Source organism: Microcaecilia unicolor, chromosome 1, assembly GCF_901765095.1.
Source record: "Microcaecilia unicolor chromosome 1, aMicUni1.1, whole genome shotgun sequence".
NCBI classification, from domain to species: domain Eukaryota; kingdom Metazoa; phylum Chordata; class Amphibia; order Gymnophiona; family Siphonopidae; genus Microcaecilia; species Microcaecilia unicolor.
In genome coordinates this window covers 131,042,861-131,066,076 of record NC_044031.1, presented here as the reverse complement: position 1 = coordinate 131,066,076, position 23,216 = coordinate 131,042,861, and the positions used below count along the sequence as shown (strand labels likewise).

The 23,216-nt window shown below is 42.0% G+C and overlaps 2 protein-coding genes across 3 annotated transcripts in view; one reads left to right on the top strand and one right to left on the bottom strand.

Annotated features, from left to right (window-relative positions):
- The window catches only part of LOC115468523 (protein lifeguard 1-like), a 46,712-nt gene extending 37,491 nt beyond the window's left edge, over positions 1–9,221 (top strand). The window contains exons 8-10 of the mRNA XM_030200303.1: positions 1,994–2,083; positions 6,975–7,022; positions 8,690–9,221. Coding sequence (XP_030056163.1) covers positions 1,994–2,083; positions 6,975–7,022; positions 8,690–8,821 — 270 coding nt within the window. The 3' untranslated portion in view covers positions 8,822–9,221. The remainder of the gene's footprint in view (positions 1–1,993; positions 2,084–6,974; positions 7,023–8,689) is intronic.
- A 12,322-nt stretch (positions 9,222–21,543) lies between these two features.
- Positions 21,544–23,216, bottom strand: part of GATAD1 (GATA zinc finger domain containing 1) — a 43,200-nt gene continuing 41,527 nt past the window's right edge. For both annotated transcript variants that reach the window (XM_030200282.1, XM_030200290.1), the window contains exon 7: positions 21,544–22,641. In XM_030200282.1, the coding sequence (XP_030056142.1) occupies positions 22,451–22,641 (191 nt within the window). In that variant the 3' untranslated portion in view covers positions 21,544–22,450. The remainder of the gene's footprint in view (positions 22,642–23,216) is intronic.

Here is a 23,216-nt window from a genome sequence, read left to right as displayed (position 1 = left end):
GTAGCCTCATCATGCAAGAAACCTGCGTGATATAAATAGCACAGGACATGTTTTAGCGCAGCTTAGTAAAAGGGTCCCATGGTGTCTACCCATCCACACCAGATGTTCAGCTTTAGAATCCCTCCCTCCCTCTCCCTCAGAGATCATATATGCTTGTCCCACGCTTTCTTGAATTCTTGAGTCCCTGTCTCCACTGTGAGGCCATTTCAAGTATCTACAACCCTTTCTGTAAAAAAAAAAAAAAAAAAGTCTATTTCATTAGATTGCTTATGAGTCTCCCATGTTCACTCTTGTCCCATGAACTTTGCTTTCAGTCTCCTTTTCTTTGAAAGAGTTTTGCCTTTAAGCCTTGAAGGTATTTAAATGTATTTATCATATCTTTTGAGCAGGGACTGTCTTTCTTCATGTTCAGTTGTAAAGTGCTATGTACGACTAGTAGCGCTATAGTAGTGATTTATAGTAGTAGATTTATAGTAATTCTACCATTCCTCCAGGATGCAGGGAAAATATAATATACACATCTGTAAATCTGCTTTAAGACTAGAACCATTGACCATTTTAGTAGCTGTCTTCTGGACCAATTCCATCTGTTTTATATCCTTGAGATGGTATGCAGTATTCCAAATGAGGTGTCACCAGGAATTTATAGAGAAGCACTATAACTTCCTTTTTACTGCTGGTCATTCCTCTCCCTATGCACCCAAGCTTTTGCCATCACTTTATATACCTGTTTGGCCACCTTAAGATCTTCAGATACAGTCACCCTCAGGTTCTATTTGTTTTCTGCATAGAGGAGTGTCACCTCCCTATATTGTATCACACTCTCTTGGGTTTTAGCAGCCCAAATATATGACCTTGCATTTTTTAGAAAATTATAGGTGACAAACTCTAGACCAGTGTTTCCCAAGTCCAGTCCTGGAGTACCCCTTGCCAGTCAGGCTTTCAGGATAGCCACAATAAATATACATGAACTTGATTTGCATACACTGCCTCCATTATATGCAAATCTCTTTCATGCATATTCATTGTGAATATCCTGAAAACCTGACTGGCAAAGGGTACTCCAGGACCGGTCTTGGGAAACACTGGTTTAGGAGTCTCTGGCATATAGTGGCAGACAGAACCACTGATACCATCCCAGAAGGCGGATGCTGTAACCAAATGGTAAGTACCTCCTCTCTACACTGAGTTGCTTTGATTCTGAATCCAGGAGCAAACTAGGTTGTTCCGTGTGAAAGAATTCTTACATACAGAACAGCCTCCTAGTGAAAGCAGAAGCAGTATTAGAATTCAAGAAAGCATGAGATAAGCATAAAGAATCCTTAACTGAAAAGAAATGAGATCAAATAGAAACTGTGGTACAGTCTTATAACAGGGAAGGAAATTGGGTAGATCAGGCCTTGTGGTCTTTATCTGCCTTCCTATTCTACCTATCTATGAAAGGGAGAGAGAGAGGTAAGAAAAATCCAGTCCTGCGAGCCACACAGTGTGTAATGAAGTTCTTTTCCCCCATTTGGTGACCTGGATGGAGGTAGAAAGGGCAGAGTTTATATCATTGGCCCATCGTTCATTGTTTTAATGGTCATACTTGATTTGGCTCCTGGATATTATCATTGTTGATTTTTACTGGAAACAGTGGAATGGAGGAGCAGCCTAATGGTTAATGCAGTGGGCTTTGAGCTGGACAACCTGGGTTTGATTCCCACTGCAGCCCCTTGTGACATTGGGCATGTCACTTAACCCTCCATTGCCCCATATACAAAAACATAGATTGTGAGGCTTCTAGGGGCAGAGAAAGTACCTATATATATATATATATATTAGTAGTAGTAGTAGTAGAGACATACAACACAGATATACTGTGGAATTGCTTTACTCTAGTATCCTCTACAGTGCAAATATATGTCACTGTTGCTTTACTCTAGAGTTGTAATGAATAATATTCTTTTCCCAGACAATCCTTTTTCATGCCTTTTGTAATTGTTGTCTGCAGTGGGACTTCACCATGGCCTCTGGGATTATGGTCGTCATTCTCCTAGCGCTATGTGCCTTTGGACTTCTTTGTGCAATCATAAGATCATTTGTGAGTATTTCTCTTCATTTGATTCAAATGACAGTAGCTTAACCTATACCAGTCTAATTTAAAATGATTGACAAAAGGCTTTTAGTAGCCTAGTGGTTAGTGCAGTGGACTTTGATCCTGGGGAACTGAGTTCAATTCCCCTACAGCTCCTTGTGTCTCTGGGCAAGTCACTTAACCCCTCCTTTGCCCCTGGTACAAAATAAGTACCTGAATATATGTAAACCACTTTGAATGTAGTTGCAGAAACCCCAGAAAGGTGGTATATGAAGTCCCATTTCCCTTTAGGAGATTTATTTTTTTTACTTTGCATTAGTATTAAAAATATAAAAAATGTTCAGATTGGATCACTGATTGATTCACAGCTGGTTGCACTGCTGTCAATCCTGATACCAAAAATGTTGTTGATTGTGCATGGATTTGGACTACCCCTGATGCTATCAATGTCCTGGTAAACACGGCTGATCCTACTAGAACCTGGGGATGTTCCATCAGAGAGACTAGCATGGCTGAGCTTCTGGGGATGTTTACTACATGGTTTTGCCTTTGAGGCTTCAGCCAGAAGAGCCAAAGCACAGTAAAATAAAATTAAGAGTGGCTCACTTATATGCTTATAAGAGGTGGCTCTGACAAGACACTGCCAACCAAATGAAACAGTACTTGCAGGACAAAGGAGAAAGCATTCCTTTCAAAGTGGTACATTTTCGGAGGAATACCACCCCTCTCCCCTTCCCTGCTGCCTCTGCATCCTCCCTGGAAGAAGGACATGGTCTACCACCTCACATTCTGCTAAAAATATTTAAATGCTTTAAGGAAAATAAAGAGGGTGATCATTCAGAATATTTCTCTGGGTTACATCTGGAGTTACCCAGATAAATCTTAAATTTTGAATTTCTCTCCCTGCGTACCAGTTAACTATTGTCTAATTGAAAGCTAATCCAGTTAAATATGGGAGGAGTCGGAGGTGTCCCAGGGATGCAGTCAAACTTTAACCACAGTGCTGATCTTCAATACTGTCTGGTTAAAGTTAACTAGTTCAGTCTAATTGGAAAAATACCCCTCCTGATATTTAAAGTGATTTAACAGAGCAGGAGAGACTCCTGACTGGTTAAAAGGTTTGTAGCCACCTAACCACTGATATTCAGTGGCTTTTAATTGGATAGTGGAATATCACCCCTAACCACCCCTGCACTGTCCATTTAGTGTCAGGATGGTCTGTGGCTGGAGCTTTGGCAGAGCCTGGGAGGAGCTAGTACTTAACTTTAACTGCAAAGTTAACTGGACATAAGTCTGAATATTGGCCACTGCCTGGTTAACTTCCAGGTAGTGGCAAGAGAGGTTTTGGGTACTGGTAGACTGATGCCAAGTGTTGTAGCAGCCATTTTTGGATAAAAAAACTCAGAACAGGCAGGAGTGAGTAAGCATCGCTCCTGCCCGTAAGACCCCTAGACTACCAGGGAGATTCCAGGTAGACCTGGGATGGGGCTACGGGAGTGGGGGAGGGCAATGGGGTCTTGGGCCAGGGCTATTATTGTCTTCAGTGGGAGGGGGAGGGGCTGTTACCAAATGGCTGTTACCTCTACTAAAAGAGTGGTTGAAATCCAAGCACTGGTAACATATGAGCTGTGCATATAACAAAGTGGTTCTATGGACTCATCCCAAGCTTTCACCTAAGCTAGTAACACTTTTCCATATCAATAAGGAAACAGTGCTTCCTTCATTCTCTTTAAATCCTCATAACAATTCTCATGAAAAAGCCCTCTAAACTGTAGACCAGGGATTCTCAACGCAGTCTTTGTGACACATTTAACCAGTCAGGTTTTCAGGATATCCCCAATGAATGTGCATAGAAAATATATCACAACTATGATACTCTCCAATCACTTTATTATATACTAAAAAATTTATACTTAAAATTGTTATCCAAACATTCAAACTCCTGCTTGTAGTAACTCTGTAAATATAACAGAAAGGACATTACATTAGATATAACAAATGCTGCCTGAACCACAACTGTTCCACAAGCACGTACGTTCCTAAATAGAATCCAGCCCAGTCTCTATAGACAAAATATACTTATCGCAACAATCTCACAGTAGTCTGTCCCCAACAGGGAGTCCTTGTTGATCCAAAGTGCTGCAATTGTGTTGATCTAAACCACTGCAGTTGTATTGTACATCTTTACAGATAAATAAAACGTACATCTTATAGTAGTGCCTTCCTCAGGTAAACAACTCTCCAAAGGCAGAAATGTCCAAGGTTCTGTGCACAGTCAGGTGCTAATGCACTATATTACACCATAAAACTGTAAAACGAAATATTAAAACCTGAATCCAATGACTTTTCGGGACATTTTCTTTCGGTAATCAAAGAGTTATATTCAGCACCTCGGGCAAGAGTTGGTCAATGGGAGGGATTCCCAGGTCTTCCCTATCTTAACAGGGACAGGGTAAGGTTGCCCTCTCTCTCCCCTCCTTTTTGTGCTCATGCTAGATCCCCTTCTTAGAGAAATTGTGGCGAACCTGGACATTAGGAGGGTTCAGATTGGTCCCTATTGTTTCAAGGTAGCAGCTTTTGCTGATGACATATTGGTCCACCTTACAAACCCAAGGGATTCTCTAGCAGCGCTTTTAGAAACTTTTAGGGAATATGGGGATTATGCAGGATTGCATCTTAACCGGAAGAAATCAGAAGCCCTACCGTCATCTTTGCAGTTACAGAACTCTTGGAGTACGAATTTTCCATTACATTGGGCAATTGGTTCCTTTAGAAATTTGGGGATTCATCTAGCAATGGAGATGAATTCAATATATAGGCTTAATGTTGGGGTCCTAATGGAGGACCTGGTATTCTACAAAAGGGTGGATATCCCAGAATTCTGGGATAACAGTATTAAATAACACCCCTATCATGGTCAGACCATTTTCTAATTGAATTCTCCCTAAATGACCACCTGAAACAAATGGCACCTCCCAGAGTTTGGAAGGAGATCAGAGACAAAAAAAAGCTGGCTGCTGAGAATTTCCTAGAGGCCTTGGACTATCCACATGTAGACAAAAAGACAACAACAGTGTCAGAACAAGTTGACAAGTTGCATGCCATGATAACATCAAGACTGGATTATTGAAATGCACTATACAATGGTCTGACTACAAAGGGCCTGCACCATCTCCAGTTGATTCAAAATGCAGCAACAAGACTCTAGAAGGTTGCAAGCGATGTGACCACATCACACAATTTTTGCAAAAAATGTATTGGCTGCCAGCACAATACAGGGCTAAACTTAAAACTCCTAGCCACTACTCAATTGCCCTCTCCTTGTCCCTTCCTTCCTTCTCACCCATTACTTCCCTCACCCGTAACTGTCTTCTCTGTCTTTTGAGCAGGGACTATCTCTTTGTGTCAGGTGTTCAGCGCAGTGTGTGTCTGGTAGCGCTATACAAATGCTGATAATAATAATAATAATAAAAACTCTGTCTAATCTTTAAGACCCTGAAACGAAATGGCCCTGAGTACCTGAAGAATAGGATGATCCTCCACACACTGCCAAGGACACTAAGGTCCTCCCAAGGACTTTCACTAACTACACCCTCTCCAAAAGACATTGCATGATGTGATACCCGCAAGCGAGCCTTCTCCGGAGTAGCCCCCACACTCTAGAATGCACTGCCTGAAAGGCTCTGCTTAACACAAGACTATCTCTCCTTCAGGAAGCAGGTGAAAACTTGGGGGAGTGACTCGGTCTGCATATACTGCAGCAGGACATGTTTATCCATTCCTACCCTAGCTGAGAGAATATTTAACCATCTCTCTGACCTCATGTGCAACTTTCCTTAAAACAGTCACCTTACTTTCTAACTCTTCCTACTTTCTGACCCATCTATATGTTACAACTTTGCCTTACCCTTCACTATCAATAATGATCTATTAAGTATTGTGTTGACATTGTAAGTAGTACCTATGCCATACTTTGTAGTGTTATTTGAATATTTCACTGCTGTAATTGCCTATTGCTCATGTTTGATCTATTCTTACTGTACACTGCCTTGAGTAAATTCCTTCAAAAAGGTGGTAAATAAATCCTAATAAATAAATAAGTTTAGAACAATGTACAAAGATGCAAGCAGTCCTAAGTATAGAACAATGCAAAAAGGAGCAAGCAGCCCTCGCTTGTTGACAGAAAAAGTATTGTTCTCTGTAACAGGTGCTTCCTGTAGATTTTTTTTTTTGTTACATTTGTACCCCGTGCTATCCCACTCATGGCAGGCTCAATGTGGCTTACATGGGGCAATGGAGGGTTAAGTGACTTGCCCAGAGTCACAAGGAGCTGCCTGTGCCGGGAATTGAACTTAGTTCCTCAGGACCAAAGTCCACCACCCTAACCACTAGGCCACACCTAGTAGGATTACTCAAGAACACAGTCCCTTCCACCTCCTCAAAGATTCCCAGAATGTTTTGATCTATGGAATTAACAGAGGAGCTGAGGATATCACTGCATATGGGAAGGGCTGCACATGCTCAGAACGTTATACTAATTTCTGAGCTCTGGGAGAAAAGTTGCATCCATGCAACATGCAATGATGCCACCCACTTGTGGATATGGCTGGTGTTAGACATGCTGGGGTCCAGGCCAGAAATTATGGCGAAGGCTTCCAAAGATCACTTACAGCCTTTGCCTTCGTCAGCTTCAGGTCAGTTTGGGGCTCCCTGTGACCTTAGGGCAATTGCTTTGTTTGTACAGCCGTAACCCCAGCCCTGCTTGTATGCAATCATGCTTTTTAGTTTCTTGCTTGTAATAATGATTTTGCTTGAATACATTTCAGGTGTCTGCCTTAGTGCTTTGCATTATTTTAATACCCCTACTTCTGGTACTTTTTTCTCTTTTTCCTTCCAGTGGCTACAGATCGTTTATGCTTCCCTAGGAGTGCTCATCTTTGCTGTGGTAAGCTTCTCTTTTCCATCTTGTTACTCTTCATGATCTTAAAACAGAGCAGTCCTCCCTAGTTATCTCCCCATCCATTGTTGCATCATATTTCCCTGTTTCCCAGTGCCTCTGTTCATCATGGAGTCTCCTCCGTGTCTTGCCACCTTCCACCTCTCAGAGCCCTCTAATGCTGCTGGGTTGTTGACTCCCCTTCCCCATCTACCTGATTTCCAATTGGGTGAAAGGGAGAAGGGCTTGCTTTTGTCAGTAGGAGAGGGAAGTGGGATGTAAATACAGAACCCATCAGAAGGTGTGGGAGAAAGGAAGTGGGGTCTGGTGGCTTTTGGCAGGAAAATGGACACAGTACAAGAAATCTTTGAAAGATTTTTCCCAAATCAGATGGGATGATTTTTCATAATAGATCTGAGGAAACTCTAAAACTTCCAGTGAATCACTCTTAAATTCCTTTGGTTTGAGTTAAGCTGTGCAAATAATAAAAGGTCATACACAAGGGGGAGGTTTGGGTAGGAAGGGGGGGAGTGGGGGTTTGGGTCGGGGAGGGTGGGGAGGGGAGGAATGATGTTATTACACTGTTACTATAAGAAATAGGGAATTTTAGGTTCTGAAGTGCTATGGTTGTTGCAGTTTATGATCCTTAAGGTCTCCGTAATTGGGACTCCGGAAAGGATCCCAGACAGTTCTCATAGATATAGGTATAGAAGTTGTTCAAGCACGTTATAATGTTCAAGGAGATGTAGGGATGAATATAGGAGAATGAAAAGCTGTTTATGTGTTAGTCCTACTTCTATATTCCTGGTATAGCCAAACTGTATAAAGGAATGCTTTACTGGGACCAGTTATACTAATCTGGTTGACATAGCGGGAATCACAAATAAGGGGGTAAGGGGAGGGTCAGAGGGGAAGGATGGCAATATATTAAAAAAAAGGATGGTGATGGCTTTTATCATAAAGTTCTAGTTTGAATGTTCTGCTTGTGATCATTGTTTCTCAAAAAGATACTGATGTATTACCATAATCTGTCATCAATAAAAATGTTGAAATATATAATAAAAGGCCATACAGCTATTGTATAGTTCAACAAATAATAATTCATTATCATTGTGATGCAACATCAATCTATATTCTGAGCAACAGCGGCTGATGAGATACTGAGCTGGGTATTCTTCTGTGGAGATCCAGAGGGATAGGCCACCTCTGTATTCTTCCTTGCCTAGCACACATCATGTCTCATATCTCAGAAAAATAAGTCAACACCAGGTGCAAAACTTCCCTTCTAAAGAATACCTTCTTGCTCTGACCTATGTGTCAGAGAGCTGAATATATTTTTCAGCAATTTATTTCCAACATCTTAGTTACAACCACAGGCTGGTTCTTTGTCCATTCTTACAGTGGTCACCCTGTAGACTGAAGGGAAGGAATGTGTAGTAAGTTGGACTGAGATGACCACAGGGTCCTAGCTGGAGTTACGGAATTAGGTACTGAGAGAGTGGTATGCTCGAGTGGTGAATTTTGTGAATCAGAATAAGAATTTTAAAAGTAATATGAGCCAGTGTTCCTCCTTAAGAGGTGAGACATGGTCAAATTTCTTTGATCTGGTCAATATTTTATGGCCATATGCTAATGAAGGGCTTGTGTTTTTCCTATTTCTTCTTCTCCTCTGCAAGTACTTGGTGGTGGACACACAGCTCATGCTGGGAGGGAAACATCGCTACAACATAGGCCTGGAAGAATACATCTTTGCAGCACTGAACCTGTACCTGGATATTATAAACCTTTCATCTTTATCCTGCAACTAATAGGATTTTCTCGCTAGATGGTATGATATCAGGATATACTGGACACCAGTTGTCAAAACTTCATGAACTGAGAGCAGTGCAGAATATCAGAAATGACGTCCTGTTCCACTCATTCATGGGAGACATCATCGTGCTGCATGTAGAGAAAAAATTAAGTCTTTAGAAGTAAAAAACTAGTACTCAGCTATTTTCCATAGCCAGAGGAAGGACACCTTTCCTATAGAGGGCCTCACTTCTTATAGAAGAGTTCAGCAGCAGCCTTCTACATAATTAAATTAAATTTAGTGTTGGGTCTGAACATATGAACATGGATTCCTTTTCCTAGTGGGCAGTGATTCCCAAACCTGGTCCTGGAGGCACTCCAGCCAGTCAGGTTATCAGGATATCCACAATGAATACTCATGAGAGATTTGCATTCAAATCTCTCTCATGAATATTCATTGTGGAGATCCTGAAAACCTGACTGGCTGCTGTGCCTCCAGGACCAGGTTTGGGAACCACTGATAGTCAGCAAAAACGTATGTTGAATTTGACTTCAGGTGAAGGGAAATATTCTATTCTTTACCTTCAACACACAAATAAAAGTTCACAAAGAGCTGGAGTGTTACCAAAGCTTGCACTTTATTTCAGCGATAAAGATGTAGGAGAGATTTACAGAAAATGACAGTCTATTTACATCCAACAATGCCTTTCAGTACTAAGGTATTCCACTCCTTTTTTCCTGCCCTTGTGTCCTAGGTTTACCAAAACCTTCTGGGACCAACACAAATTGGATATTGTTTTGTTTAGGGCAAACACAAGTGATTAAATTGAGCAGTATGTTGATATCTGTCCACCAAAATCCAAGGGTGTTCTCTCCTGTATCATAGGAAGTGATCCCTTTTTGATTTGAAATGCTATTTCAAACTGGAATGTACTCACAAATCCCATGGAACTAAGCAAGTACCATGTGTAGTGCTAACCAATTGCACCACTGGAGCAATTGGTTAGCACTACATACTCAAGCCCGAATTTCGCTAGGTGAGGTAGACAGTGTCTCCTCCTAAGCAACAGTGCACGTACTATCAGACTGCCCCCTTAAAGGTGAAGGCGTGATCTGGAGGCATTCAGATTATCAAATATCTCCCAGCTAATACCAGTGATGTCTTTAGACAGAAATATTTGGGGTAGCAACAGGGGGGGAGCTAGGCATGTGGGGGAGCAAGTCAAAGCAACATTTCTGTACATAACCCCCTTTCCCCCCACTTTTAAATTAGCAATAGAACACCATAGTCTTCTGTGCATAAAAGAAACCCTCTCCCCTCCAGCCAGTTTCAGCAACCCAGTAAAACCACCATTATAAATTGATAGAAGAATTTGTTGAATGATGCTAGTTTGGATTCTCTACAAAATTGGTCAGAATCTCAATAAAAACCCTGAAGCTCCAGTTCTGTACTACAAACTCCATATGCTAAAACAATGAAGCTATCCCCCTTACAACTCACCACACAAAAAATATTCAAATTGTGATTATCACCTCAGGAACAGCAAACGTGCCTTCCACTGCCAGACACTTTGTTTAAAGTAGATGGGTTTTTGTTTGTGCAGTGACTCAGTCTACCAGGTGTGAAGGCCACTAGTCATGAGCATTTTTAGTTTTCAAACAGGCCACACACTTTGCAAAATAACACAAAACCCTGCAAAAAGACACTCAAAACATATATAGGAAACTTATCAAACCATAATAGTTCTAACCCATTTATGAAAATACAGTACTATAAATAGTACACTGGGCCCTAGATCACCAATATACCTGCTACTGGGAAACTAGAACAAGCTGGACAGTTACAAATTCCCACTGACATTATATGCTAGCAAAATCCTTCACCTCAGTCACAGATACAGAACAGTTGGGCAAACTGGATGGAACATGCAGGTCTTTATCTGCCATCATCTACCATGTTACTGACTCTCACCTGATACAAAATAGAGGGACACAAAAAAATGTAGACAAAAACTGAAACCAGAGATTCCAGACTCTGCGTGTTGTGTAATACCATAGAAACAGAAATGCATGTCCCTCCTGTATTGTGCAACATAAAGCCGACATGTAAATTTTCAACACTGACAAAATTCAATTACAAAACTGAAAATAAAATAATTTTTCCTATCTTTATTGTCTGGTGATTTTATTATTCAAATCATCTTGTTCTCATTCTCTAGTTCTGCTTCCTTCTTAACTCTGTTTCCAGGGCCTTCCTTTGCTATTTCTTTTCTCACCGCCTTTCTTCTTCCCTGCCGTACATCTGTGTTTGGCACTGATCTTTCACATTAAGCTTTCTTCCATTTTTCTGCCTCCTCAGATTTATCTCCCTTTCCCTCCATCCATGTTCAGTATTTCTCCTCTCTTCCTTTCCCTTCCCTCCATGGTCAACATTTCACCTTCTCCCTTTCATGTGTATTTCCTTCATGTGCAGTATTTCATCCCTTTCCTTCCTTTCCCTTCCCTTCATGTGCAGCATTTCACCCTCTCCCCGTCTCTTTATGTGCAGTATTTTGTCCTTTTCTTTCCCTTCCCTCCATGTACAGCATGTCTCTCCCCTTCCCTTCCCTTCTTGTGCAGTGTGTCACTCTCTCTTCTCTTCCCTATTCAGCATCTCTCCCTCTGTGTGTACATTGTTTCTTCTCCTTCCCACTCCATTCCCTCTCGCAGATCCAGTCATTTTCCATACCTCCTTCCTCTCTCCCTTCAGCCACGAGTTTGCAAGCTTGTGGAGGTTGCCAGCAATGATGAGGCCTTCCTTGCTCTGAGCACCCCAAGGTTTTCCCTCTGCCGCATCCCACCCATGAGGCAAAGGAAGTTGAGACAGAAGGAAGGACCCTGGAGCTGGCCATAGGAAGTCCTGAACTAATCAATGCCTGTAACCACAAGTTTGTAATCTAAGAGCTGAGGGGAGAGAGACTGGACTCGCAGGGTGGGGGAGGATGAAGGTAGTGAGGCGAAGCTGGACTTGACTGGGACTACTACTACTATTTAGCATTTCTATAGCGCTATAAGGCGTACGCAGCGCTGCACAAACATAGAAGAAAGACAGTCCCTGCTCAAAGAGCTTACAATCTAATAGACAAAAAATAAATAAAGTAATCAAATCAATTAATGTGAACGGGAAGGAAGAGAGGAGGGTAGGTAGAGGCGAGTGGTTATGAGTCAAAAGCAATGTTAAAGAGGTGGGCTTTCAGTCTAGATTTAAAGGTGGCCAAGGATGGGGCAAGACATAGGGGCTCAGGAAGTTTATTCCAGGCGTAGGGTGCAGCGAGACAGAAGGCGCGAAGTCTGGAGTTGGCAGTAGTGGAGAAGGGAACAGATAAGAAGGATTTATCCATGGAGCGGAGTGCACGGGAAGGGGTGTAGGGAAGGACGAGTGTGGAGATATACTGGGGAGCAGCAGAGTGAGTAAATTTATAGGTTAGTAGAAGAAGTTTGAACAGGATGCGAAAACGGATAGGGAGCCAGTGAAGGGTCTTGAGGAGAGGGGTAGTATGAGTAAAGCGACCCTGCCGGAAAATGAGACGGGCAGCAGAATTTTGAACCGCTTGGAGAGGGGAGAGGTGACTAAGTGAGAGGCCAGCAAGAAGCAGATTGCAGTAATCTAAACGAGAGGTGACAAGGGTGTAGATGAGGGTTTTGGTAGAGTGCTCGGAAAGAAATGGGCGGATTTTACGGATGTTGTAAAGAAAGAAACGGCAGGTCTTGGCAATCTGCTGGATATGAGCAGAGAAGGAGAGAGAAGAGTCAAAGATGACCCCAAGGTTTCGAGCTGAGGAGACAGGGAGAATGAGAGAGCCATCAACAGAAATAGAAAACGGGGGGAGTGGGGAGGTGGGTTTGGGGAGGAAAATGAGCAGCTCGGTTTTGGTCATATTTAATTTCAGGTGGCGTTGAGACATCCAGACAGCAATGTCAGACAAGCACGCTGAAACTTTGGTTTGGATGCAAGGTGAGATATCAAGGGTAGAAAGATAGATTTGGGAGTCATCAGCATAGAGATGGTAGGAAAAGCCATGGGATGAGATTAATGAACCAAGGGAAGAAGTGTAGATAGAAAAGAGGAGGGGACCAAGAACAGAACCCTGAGGTACGCCGACAGGCAGAGGGATAGAAGTAGAAGAGGATCCACCAGAGTGAACACTAAAGGTGCGGAGGGAGAGGTAGGAAGAGAACCAGGAAAGGACAGAGCCCTGGAATCCAAGTGAGGACAGGGTATCGAGAAGTATGCTGTGATCGACAGTGTCAAAAGCAGCGGAAAGATCAAGAAGAATGAGGATGGAGTATTGACCTCTGGATTTAGCCAGTAATAGGTCATTGGAGACTTTAGTAAGCGCAGTTTCGGTTGAGTGGAGAGGGCGAAAACCAGATTGTAGTGGGTCAAGAATAGCATGTGACGAGAGAAAATCAAGGCAGCGGCGGTGAACAGCACGCTCAAGTAATTTGGAGAGAAAAGGAAGGAGGGAGATGGGTCGGTAATTAGAGGGACAAGTAGGGTCGAGTGAAGGCTTCTTAAGGAGAGGTGTCACCACAGCATGTTTAAAGGCAGCAGGGACAGTCGCAGTGGAAAGTGAGAGGTTGAGAATGTGACAGATAAAAGGAATAAGAGCAGGAGAGATGGCATTAAGAAGGTGGGTGGGAATGGGATCAGAGGAACAGGTGGTACATTTTGAGGAAGAAAGGAGAAGTGTAGTTTCCTCAATAGTAACTTCAGGAAAGGAGGAAAGGGAATGAGGGGAAGGAGAGAGAGGGGAACCGACTAGTGGAGGGAGAGGTGGTGAGGTAGAGAAAGCAAGGTTTATCTTTTGAACCTTGTTGTGAAAGAATTCAGCAAGGGTCTGAGGAGATAATGAAGGGGGAGTTGGGGGAGGGGGCACCTTGAGGAGAGAGTTCAATGTGGTGAAGAGAAGTCGAGGATTAGAGCCAAGAGAGTTGGTCAGTTGGATATAATAATCCTGTTTGGCACGTAAAAGAGCAGATTGGAAGGAGGTCAGCATGAACTTAAAGTGTAAGAAATCAGCAAGGGCCCGAGATTTCCGCCAGAGGCGTTCGGCGGAGCGGGTACAGGAACGTAGGTAGCGGATATTAGAAGTCAGCCAAGGTTGGGGTTTTGTACGCCTTACAGGGCGGGTCATCAAAGGTGCAAGAGTGTCTAAGGCAGAGGATAGAGTACAGTGTTTCTGGTTGAGGTGGAAATGCCTATGGTTGGGGGACGGGGAGGTGTAAATTCTTCTCTAACAACAGAGTTGCATGTTGATGAAGTTGTAATACAGGTATATAATAAGTTAAGGCTAATAAGACAAATTAAGGATTATCTTTTACAGGATATCTTGAGATGAATAGTCCAGGTACAATAGCTGTCTTGGATTATTGCAATATTTGTTATCTAGGACTGTCCAATCAGTTGCATTTTCAGGTTATGCAGAACGTTACAGTGAAACTGATTCTGAGTGGTCAGGAAAAGGAGAGGGCAATCCCATTTTTCACATATTTGCATTGGTTACCGGTTGAGGCCTGAATTCTGTTTCATATTTTGACTTTAACATTCTGTATGGGATAGTACCTGCTTACCTGTTCAGCATATTACAGCAGTTATGATCTAATCAATTTGCTAAGATATATCAACTGTTATAAAATTAGTCTGTTACTGTCTTTCTTCACAAATCTGCTGCTGATAAAGCAGTATGCTATAAGGTAGCAGCTGAATGGAATGCTCTACCATTAGCTTGTTTTGTAGCAAAAAGGTTTTTATTAACTTTTCCAAATTAATAGCAAATACCCATTTATCAAGTATCAAAGATTGGGTATAACAGATAATATGCAATGCAGCCCCCCCCCCCCCCAGTTAGGTATACAGACTTCCTGGGCTCTCTGTCCCTCACATTCTTCATCTCTTCCCTTCTCTCCACCCCCCCCCCCCCCTTCACAGTCCAACATCAGACCTGCCAAGTCTCCCCCTTCCCTCTGAGATACTGCCACTACCGCACTGCTGCTTCACCTGATGAGCAGTAGCAAAACAACAAAAACAAGTGCAGAGCCGCGGCCTTCAGGCCCGTGCTGTTGGCTCTGCCAGTCCTCTGCCCCAGAACAGGAAGTTGACATCATTGGCAGAAGAGCAGCAGAGCCGACAGCGGAGGCCCCACACTTGTTTTTGTTGTTTTGCCGCAGCTGCTACTGCTTAATGGAGAAGCAGCAGTGGACACAGGAAAGAAAAGATACAGAGGAAGGGGAGGGGGAAGAAGGAAATGCTGAATGGAGAGAGGGGAGGAAAAATATAAGAGTGGGGACACTGGATGAAAGAGGGTGGGGGCAGAGAGAGATATGATGAGAAGAAAGATAGGGAGAGAAAGAGGGGGCACGATGGATGGAAAAGGGCTGGAGACAAGATACTGGGCAGAAAGAAGGGAAGACCCTGGTTGGACAGATGGAGAGTAAGAGATGCTGGATGGAAGGAGGGAGACAAAGACGGAAGACAGTGGAAGGATGGGGCGAGAAAGAGGGAAGATGCTGGATGGAAGGGTAGGGAGAGAAAGAGGGGGAGAGAGATGGGAGGGTAGGGAGAGGGGATGCTGCATGGAAGGATACAGAGAGAATGAGGAAGAGACACTGGAAGGATGGAGAAAGAGGGAATTTGCTGAAGGGAAGGGTAGGGAGAGAAAGGGGAGATGCTGGATGGAAGGGTAGGGAGAGAAAAAGAGGAGATGCTGGATAGGATGTAGAAAGAGGGAGGAGACACTGGAAGAATGGGTAGAGGGAGATGAAAAGCTGTAGGTAGATGTAGTAAAAAAACAAAAGAGAAGACTGAATGGGAAGAATGAATTAAATCTGAGAATGAAATCTGAGCAACTAGAGAGGCAGAAAAGTAAATGAAGGAAAGCTGAAAGGAAAAGATCAAAGTCCAAGATGGATATAGGAGAGGAGATGAAGAAGACAAGAAGGGAGAGAAGAAGTGGCAGATGGACTGGAAATCCTGTAAAGAAAGTTAAGAAAAGGCAGAGGAAAGCAGAAACTGGAGCCAGAGATAAACATGATTGGAAAAGATAAAGCTACTAGATGGCAAAAGTAGAAAGAATTTTGTTCTTAATTCAGTAAAGGGAAAATATAACTTTCATAACCCATTTACACTGCTTTCTTTATATTTTGCAGAGTTCAGGATGTTGTTTCTATTTTTCTCTCTCTTTTGTTTCACTGCCTACAGAGTGTGGTTTCTTGGGGTTTAAATTTATTTTTTTGTCTATGTGCTCACTTATTCTGTACCTGGTAAGGGTTTATTTGTGTTCATTGTTTGTAATCAAGACCAGGTACTCCATTTGCATGGAGTTTCCATTTACGCATCTGTAATAATTCAGCTTCTTTAGTTTTCCAATAGGCATACTGATGTTCTAGGTCCCACTGTAGTACTTACTGTGTTCCATTCTCCTAGGTAGGGTCCTTGTTGTGTTACTTCTTTAAGTTATTGGTATGGTAAAGTAGATTAGCTCTATAGGTCCTGAGCGATTTTTGTAGGTTTTGTGTTATAGTTACTTTACAATATTCTTAGGACTGGAGAGGGTCCATCTAGCCCAATATCCTGCTTACAACAGTGGCCAAACCAGGTCACAAGTACTTGGCAGAAACCCAAACAGTAGCAACATTCCATAATACCACCCCAGGGCAAGCAGTGGCTTCCCCACTTCTATCTCAATAGCAGTCTATGGACTTTTCCTCCAGGAACTTGTCCAAACCTTTTTTTTTTTTTTAAATCAGATTGGTGGATAAGGCAATGGTGCAGGGAGGAATGATTTTGATTTGTAAGGAACTGGGCAACATTCTGCGGATGGGGGAGCCTATTCCGGAATGATGGGCTCCACCTTAAACTGGGTGGGACCAGGCTGCTGGCATCAGCATTTAAAAAGGAGATATAGAGGCATATTTTCAAAGCACTTAGCCTTCCAAAGTTCCATAGAAACCTATGGAACTTTGGAAGGCTAAGTGCTTTGAAAATATGCCTCAGAGTAGCTTTTAAACTAGAACTTGCCACAGTCATTCAAAAATGCATGGTTCGGAACAAGGTATCTTTCAAAAATATCACAAAAACAGGGAAGATAGGGTACCCCGATAGCGAAGTTGCAATAGAGACCATAGTAGACTAGGTGTCTTTAAATAAAAAGCAGACAAAAGATTAAAAATTAACACTGTCAACTGTTGAGAAACATGTAATTATGAACAAATTTAGTTTGAAATGTCTATATGCAAATACCAGAAGCCTATGAAATAAGATGGGAAAGTTAGAATATATTGCACTAAATGAAAAAGTAGGTATAATAGGTATCGCTGAGACCTGGTGGGAGGATAACCAGTGGGACACCATCAAACCAGGGTACAAATTATATCATAGTGATAGGGTGGATCAAATTGGTGGAGGGGTAGCATTGTATGTTAAGGAGGGCCTTGAATCAAATAGCTTGAAAATTCTGCAGGAAACAAAACACATCTTGGAATCACTATAGATTGAAATTCCATGTGTAAAGGGAAAAAGGATAGTGATAGAAGTGTACAACCGTACACTTAGACAGGATGAACAGACAGATGTAGAAATGTTATCAGAAATTAGGGAGGCTAACAGACTAGGCAACACAGTAACAATGGGTGATTTCAATTACCCCGATATTGACTGGGTAAATGTAACATCAGGAAATGCTAAGGTGGGAAAATTCCTTAATGAAATCAAGGACTGCTTTATGGAGCAGCTGATACAGGAGCACACAAGAGGAGGAAAAATTCTAGACCTAGTCCTTAGTGGAGTGCATGATCTGGAGCAGCAGGTAATGGTGCTGGGGCCGCTTGATATCAGTGATCATCAGATTTGATACTGGCCTTGGAGTAAGTATGCACAGGAAATCCAATATGGTAAAATTATGTATCATACCTGATAATTTTCTTTCCATTAATCATAGCTGATCAATCCATAGACTGGTGGGTTGTGTCCATCTACCAGCAGGTGGAGATAGAGAGCAAACTTTTGCCTCCCTATATGTGGTCATGTGCTGCCGGAAACTCCCCAGTATGTTCTCTATCTCAGCAGGTGGTGGTCACACATAGCAGCAGCTCTGGCTAGGCCTCCAAGCCTAATTTTTAGGTTTTGTTGAGTGCCTGGGGTTGAGGGCTCTTCTTGAGCAAGTGCAAACCTGGTGGCGCCAGGTCCCTCCTTTTCTCCCCCCTCCCGCTGGCTCCGTTAAAAAAAAAAAAATTTTTGAACGTCCTTAAAGGCGTTTAGCATTTAACTTTCAAAAAGGAGACTATGATAAAATGAGAAGAACGGTGAAAAAAAACAACAGCAGCTCTGAAGGTCAAAAATTTACATCAGGTGTGGATGCTGTTCAAAAAATGCCATCCTGGAAACTCAGGCCAAATATAGTCCGTGTATTAAAAAAGGAGGAAAGAAGACCAAACAACACTTGGCATGGTTTAAAAGAGAGGTGAAGGAAGCTATTAAAACTAAGAGAAAATCCTTCAGAAAATGGAAGAAGGATCCGACTGAAAATAAGAAACAGCATAAGGAATGGCAAGTCAAATGAAAAGCAAAGCGTTGATAAGGAAGGCAAAGAAGGACTTTGATAAAAAGGATTGTGGTGGAGGCAAAAACACATTGTTTTTAGATATATTAAAAGCAAGAAGCTGGCAAAAGAATCCGTTGGACCGAGGGGTAAAAGGTTAAATCGCAAGAGCATTGTGAAAAATCACAAGAGGAACTTATGAGATTGGGACACTGGGCATTCAAATGGCAGATGGCGTTTAATGTGAGCAAATGCAAAGTGATGCATGTAGGAAAGAGGAACCTGAACTATAGCTAAGTAATGCAAGGTTCCATATTAGGAGTCACCGACCAGGGAAGGGATCTAGGCGTCACTGTTGATGATACTTTGAAACCCTATGCTCAGTGTGTGGCAGCGGTTAAGAAAGCAAATTGAATGTTATGTATAATTAAGAAAGGAATGGAAAAAGAAAAAGGAGGATGTTATAATGCCTTTGTGTCCCTCCAAGGTGTGACCACACTTCAAATAGTGTTTAATTCTGATCACCGCATCTCAAAAAAGATATAGTGGAATTAGAAAGGTACAGAGAAGGGCGATGAAAATGATAAAGGGGATGGGACAACTTCCCTATGAGGAAAGGCTAAAATGACTAGGGCTCTTCACCTCAATGGGTGGTGGTAAGGGCCCCCCCCCCCCTACCGAAATAGCCTCCCAGCAAGTGCTTTACTTGCTGCACAGCCATTTCCTGTACAAAAGAAAAAACATTTTACCAGCTGTGGTAAGAGGGGGCATTGGCGCACATAAAAAACACGCACTGATGCCAGCGCAGGCTCCCTTTTGCCGCCGCTTGAAAAAATGGTTCCTAAAAGAGAAGTCCATAAGCCATTATTAAAATGGACTTGGGGAAAATCCAATGCTTATTTCCAGGATAAGCAGCATAAAATGTATTGTACTATTTTGGGATCTTCCCAGGTATTTGTAACCTGGATTGGCCACTGTTGGAAAAAGGATTCTGGGCTTGATGGACCTTCGGATTGTCCCAGTATGGCAATAATTATGTGTTTATGTAACCGCTGTAATCACATCCTTTGGCAATGAGTTCCAGAGCTTAACTTGTCCTCCTACTTGTTTTAAAAGTATTGCAATGTAGTTTCATTGAGTGTCCCCTAGTCTTTGTACTTTTTGAAAGAGTAACAAAAATCAATTCACTTTTACCCATACTACACCAGTCAGGACTTGGTAGACCTCAATCATATCCCGCCTCCCCTCCCCCCCCCAGTCATCTCTTTTTCAAACTGAAGAGCCCTAACCAATTTAGCCTTTCCTCATACGAGAGGAGTTCCATCCTCCTTCTCATTTTGGTTGCCCTTCTTTGAACCTTTTCTAATTCTGTTATATCTTTTTTGAGATACAGCAACCAGAATTACACACAGTACTCAAGGTGAGGTCACACCATGGAGCGATACAGAGGCATTATAATATTTTTGGTCTTATTTACCATTCTTTTCCTAATAAATCCAAACATGCTGTTTACTTTTTTGGCCACCACTGCACGTTGAGCAGAAGATTTATGCATATTGTCTACAATGACACCTAGATCTTTTTCTTGGGTGCTGACTCCTAAGGTGGATCCTAACATCAGGTAACTATTATTTGAATTATTCTTCCCAATGTACAGCTGATTCTCACATGGAAAAAATGAAACTGAAGTGTGTATTCGCGTGGTGGGCAGGAAGCATTCACGCATGCGCGCTGGAGCATGACTCGCGCTCCTCAAAGCTCTAGCTTTTTCCTCTGGCAATTTTGCCAAACCGGACAGTGCGAGATGGCGTCTGCCCATTTATGAGGAGAGCCTACTTATCCTCGGAGAAGTTTCAGTTCATGATCATTTCTCTCATAAAATTCTTTATTATTATTATGGACATTCACCTTGTATAACTTATTATATCAAGTATTGCCCCGATCCAGAAGGGACAAGAGCCTGACAGTAATTTGGGTGCTCATGCTGACACCACTTTCTTTTTCAATCAGCAAATACCAAACACTCATGTTAACCCTTCTTTCACAATTTTTTGCATCACAGACTGCAGAAAAGTAGACTGAACTTGAGTTTCAGAGCAATGAACAGAAGTAGAATTTACTGTGGATACCCAAAGGCAGTCTGCAGAAAGCTACACTTTAGTTCAGCGATAATAACAGTAGGTACCAAAGACTAATGACTAAGAACATTCATGGACAGAAGCTTTTTGTTAATCTAAATGTAGATACACAAGGAAGCTACATTTTTCCTAGGACAAGTACTTTAACCCTAAAAATGTTAACACAAAAAACTTTTTTCAAATTTAATAGCATAAGGAGTCCATTACCATTTTACTCGGTCTGTCCTTGTAACCTCACTGCAAAAGTTCTATTATATGCTGCATGCTGAACTTAAAGGTAGCTTAACTTGAAATACAAACGGTCCTATTTGCTCTTTACATCCTTGTACTCCTTCTAGCTGGTGTAGAACCACAAGGTCCATAAGCTGAATGATTCTTGCACCTAAGAGGCATGTGTAAAGCAACAAAGTAAGATGGACACTGTGGTTGCTGCCTTGATTTCAGACTTGACTTCAGGCCCTGCTTCACCATGTAGAAAGGGGCATCATTACGGCAGACACATCTTTCTCAAAACCTGTATAATACAAAAACTATTTGAGCAGCAGTAGTCCTCTTGTATTTGACATATATTTTAAAAAGACTATGGAGCGTATTTTTTAAATACATAGATGTCTAAAAATGCCCAAATGGACAATCATGTGCTTGCATTATTCAAATCCAGATTTTGCAAAGGAAGAAACGGGACATTCCACAGTACAGCTGGTCTAAACAGCAAGGGGGCAGGACTAGAGAGGGCCTAAAATCATGATGCCGAACAGCAATTACCAAATGGGAAGAACTGTCAAAGCCTTAAAAGGACATCCTAAGTTAGTCTTGTTTCAGTAACATCCAGGATACAAAAGGTGCTCCTACTGAGCAGCTGATCACTGGAGAGATTAAGGCATGATATCTCTTTAAGCCCCCAGTGGCTACTGACTTCCCCTGAAAGTGAAACTGAAAGGGGAGAGCAGGATCTATGACAGCTTCAGCTATTATGGGCCTAGTGGTTAGTGTAGTGGACTTTAAACCAGAGGACCCAGGTTCAAATCCCACTTTAACTCTTATTTTTGTCTTTTTCTTATGAGCCCTCCAGAAACAGAATAATACCTACTATACCTAAAATCCACTTGCAAACCTGAAGGCTATCGAAGATATATACATTCAGGTACATCTGTTCCTGGATGGCTCACAATTAAAAAAAAAAAAAAAAAAGAGTTAAAGTGGGATTTGAACCTGGGTCTCTTGGTGTCAAGTCCACTGGAATAACCACTGGGCTGCCCCTCTGCTTTGCAGGGATATCTGTGTAGTCATTCTTCTAAGAATGCTGCCAGACAGACGTCCTTGCCCACGTTTTTTTTGCCGTTCATTTGTTGGATGCTCCAGTTTGTAAAATAGATATTCATGCTGGATATTCATGCTGCACATGGATGTCCATCTCATGCATTTTAGAACAGAAAATCCTGACATATTCCCTGTTGGAAAATACATGTAAGATGTTATGAGCTGGACATCTCTGTTCGGACTTGAACAACCTTTCGAAAATGCCCCTCTGTGTGATACAGGAGTCAAAGAATACTGGTGAAGGTGCATCAAACATGGCTTTCAGATGACACCTGGGGTAGCTAAGTTCTGTTGGCAAGATCATAATTCATCACGATGAAGTCTGAACATAAATAACCTTAGCGATTACAAGAAAACCTAGATTATTTTTTGTACAGATAATGTAAACCTAGATCACAGGATACAAAAGCCTGAATAAAGCTGAAGTTCAAAAATATTTGGTGATGAGAAGGAAAAAAAAAAGCTATGCCATGTCTTTAAAAATGTTTGTTGGTGAAACAGTCTATTCTAGTTTAGGTTTGCATTTTCCAGCATACCACAGTGGCACCTACCAGTAGAAAAATAGGAATAAATTACTTAGCCATCTGAAAACAGGAAACAAACAGAAAAGCTACAAGCTATTGGCAACTGTTTCTTTGATTGCTATTGCAGGCGTAGGCCCAATGTGAGTCCAGATATAGCCTTTCTCTGGTCGAGTAGGAATCGTAGGGAAGGGGGATGATCGAGATTTAAAATATTCAGAAGGTGCGTGACAAACAAACTCTATGTATTCCATTTTCCTAGGGAGATCTTCATCCGGCCCTAAGAAGAGAATCAGACACAGAATTAAACTCACAGGAAATTCTGGGCAAAACCATGGACTAGGTCTTGTAAAATCTGCAAAGGCTGCGAGAAAATGCAATACAAAATGTGTTATCCAATCTAGCACTACTTTTAGATAGGTAACATGTGTTGCCCTGTTTGTAAGTATTCCTTGGGGGGGCACTGGAATGTCCACAAACAGTTCTTTTCACAATAATTAAAAAAAGTGTGTGTTTTATAGCATAAGCAAAACCTCCTAAAATTAAGAGACAGTATTCTGGCTACTCTCTGCTGCACAGTAACACGTTCACATTAAAGATAAAGAAAGAAGTCAAACTGCAATATCTGAGGTATACAGTGAAGTCATAAAGAAAATCTCGGTCAGCTAAGCAGTCACAGCTAGAAGTGTATCCGGACTGCAGAAATGCAGCAAGCAGAAGCTGTTCACACTGGTCTTTTTTTTCTGCTCTAAAGTGCTGAAGGCTTCTACCCCACTGCCAGTTGTGCACAGTTTACAAACACTCACACTAATCAGCAGTGCAATGGCAAGCATATTACATACAGTTTAAAAATAA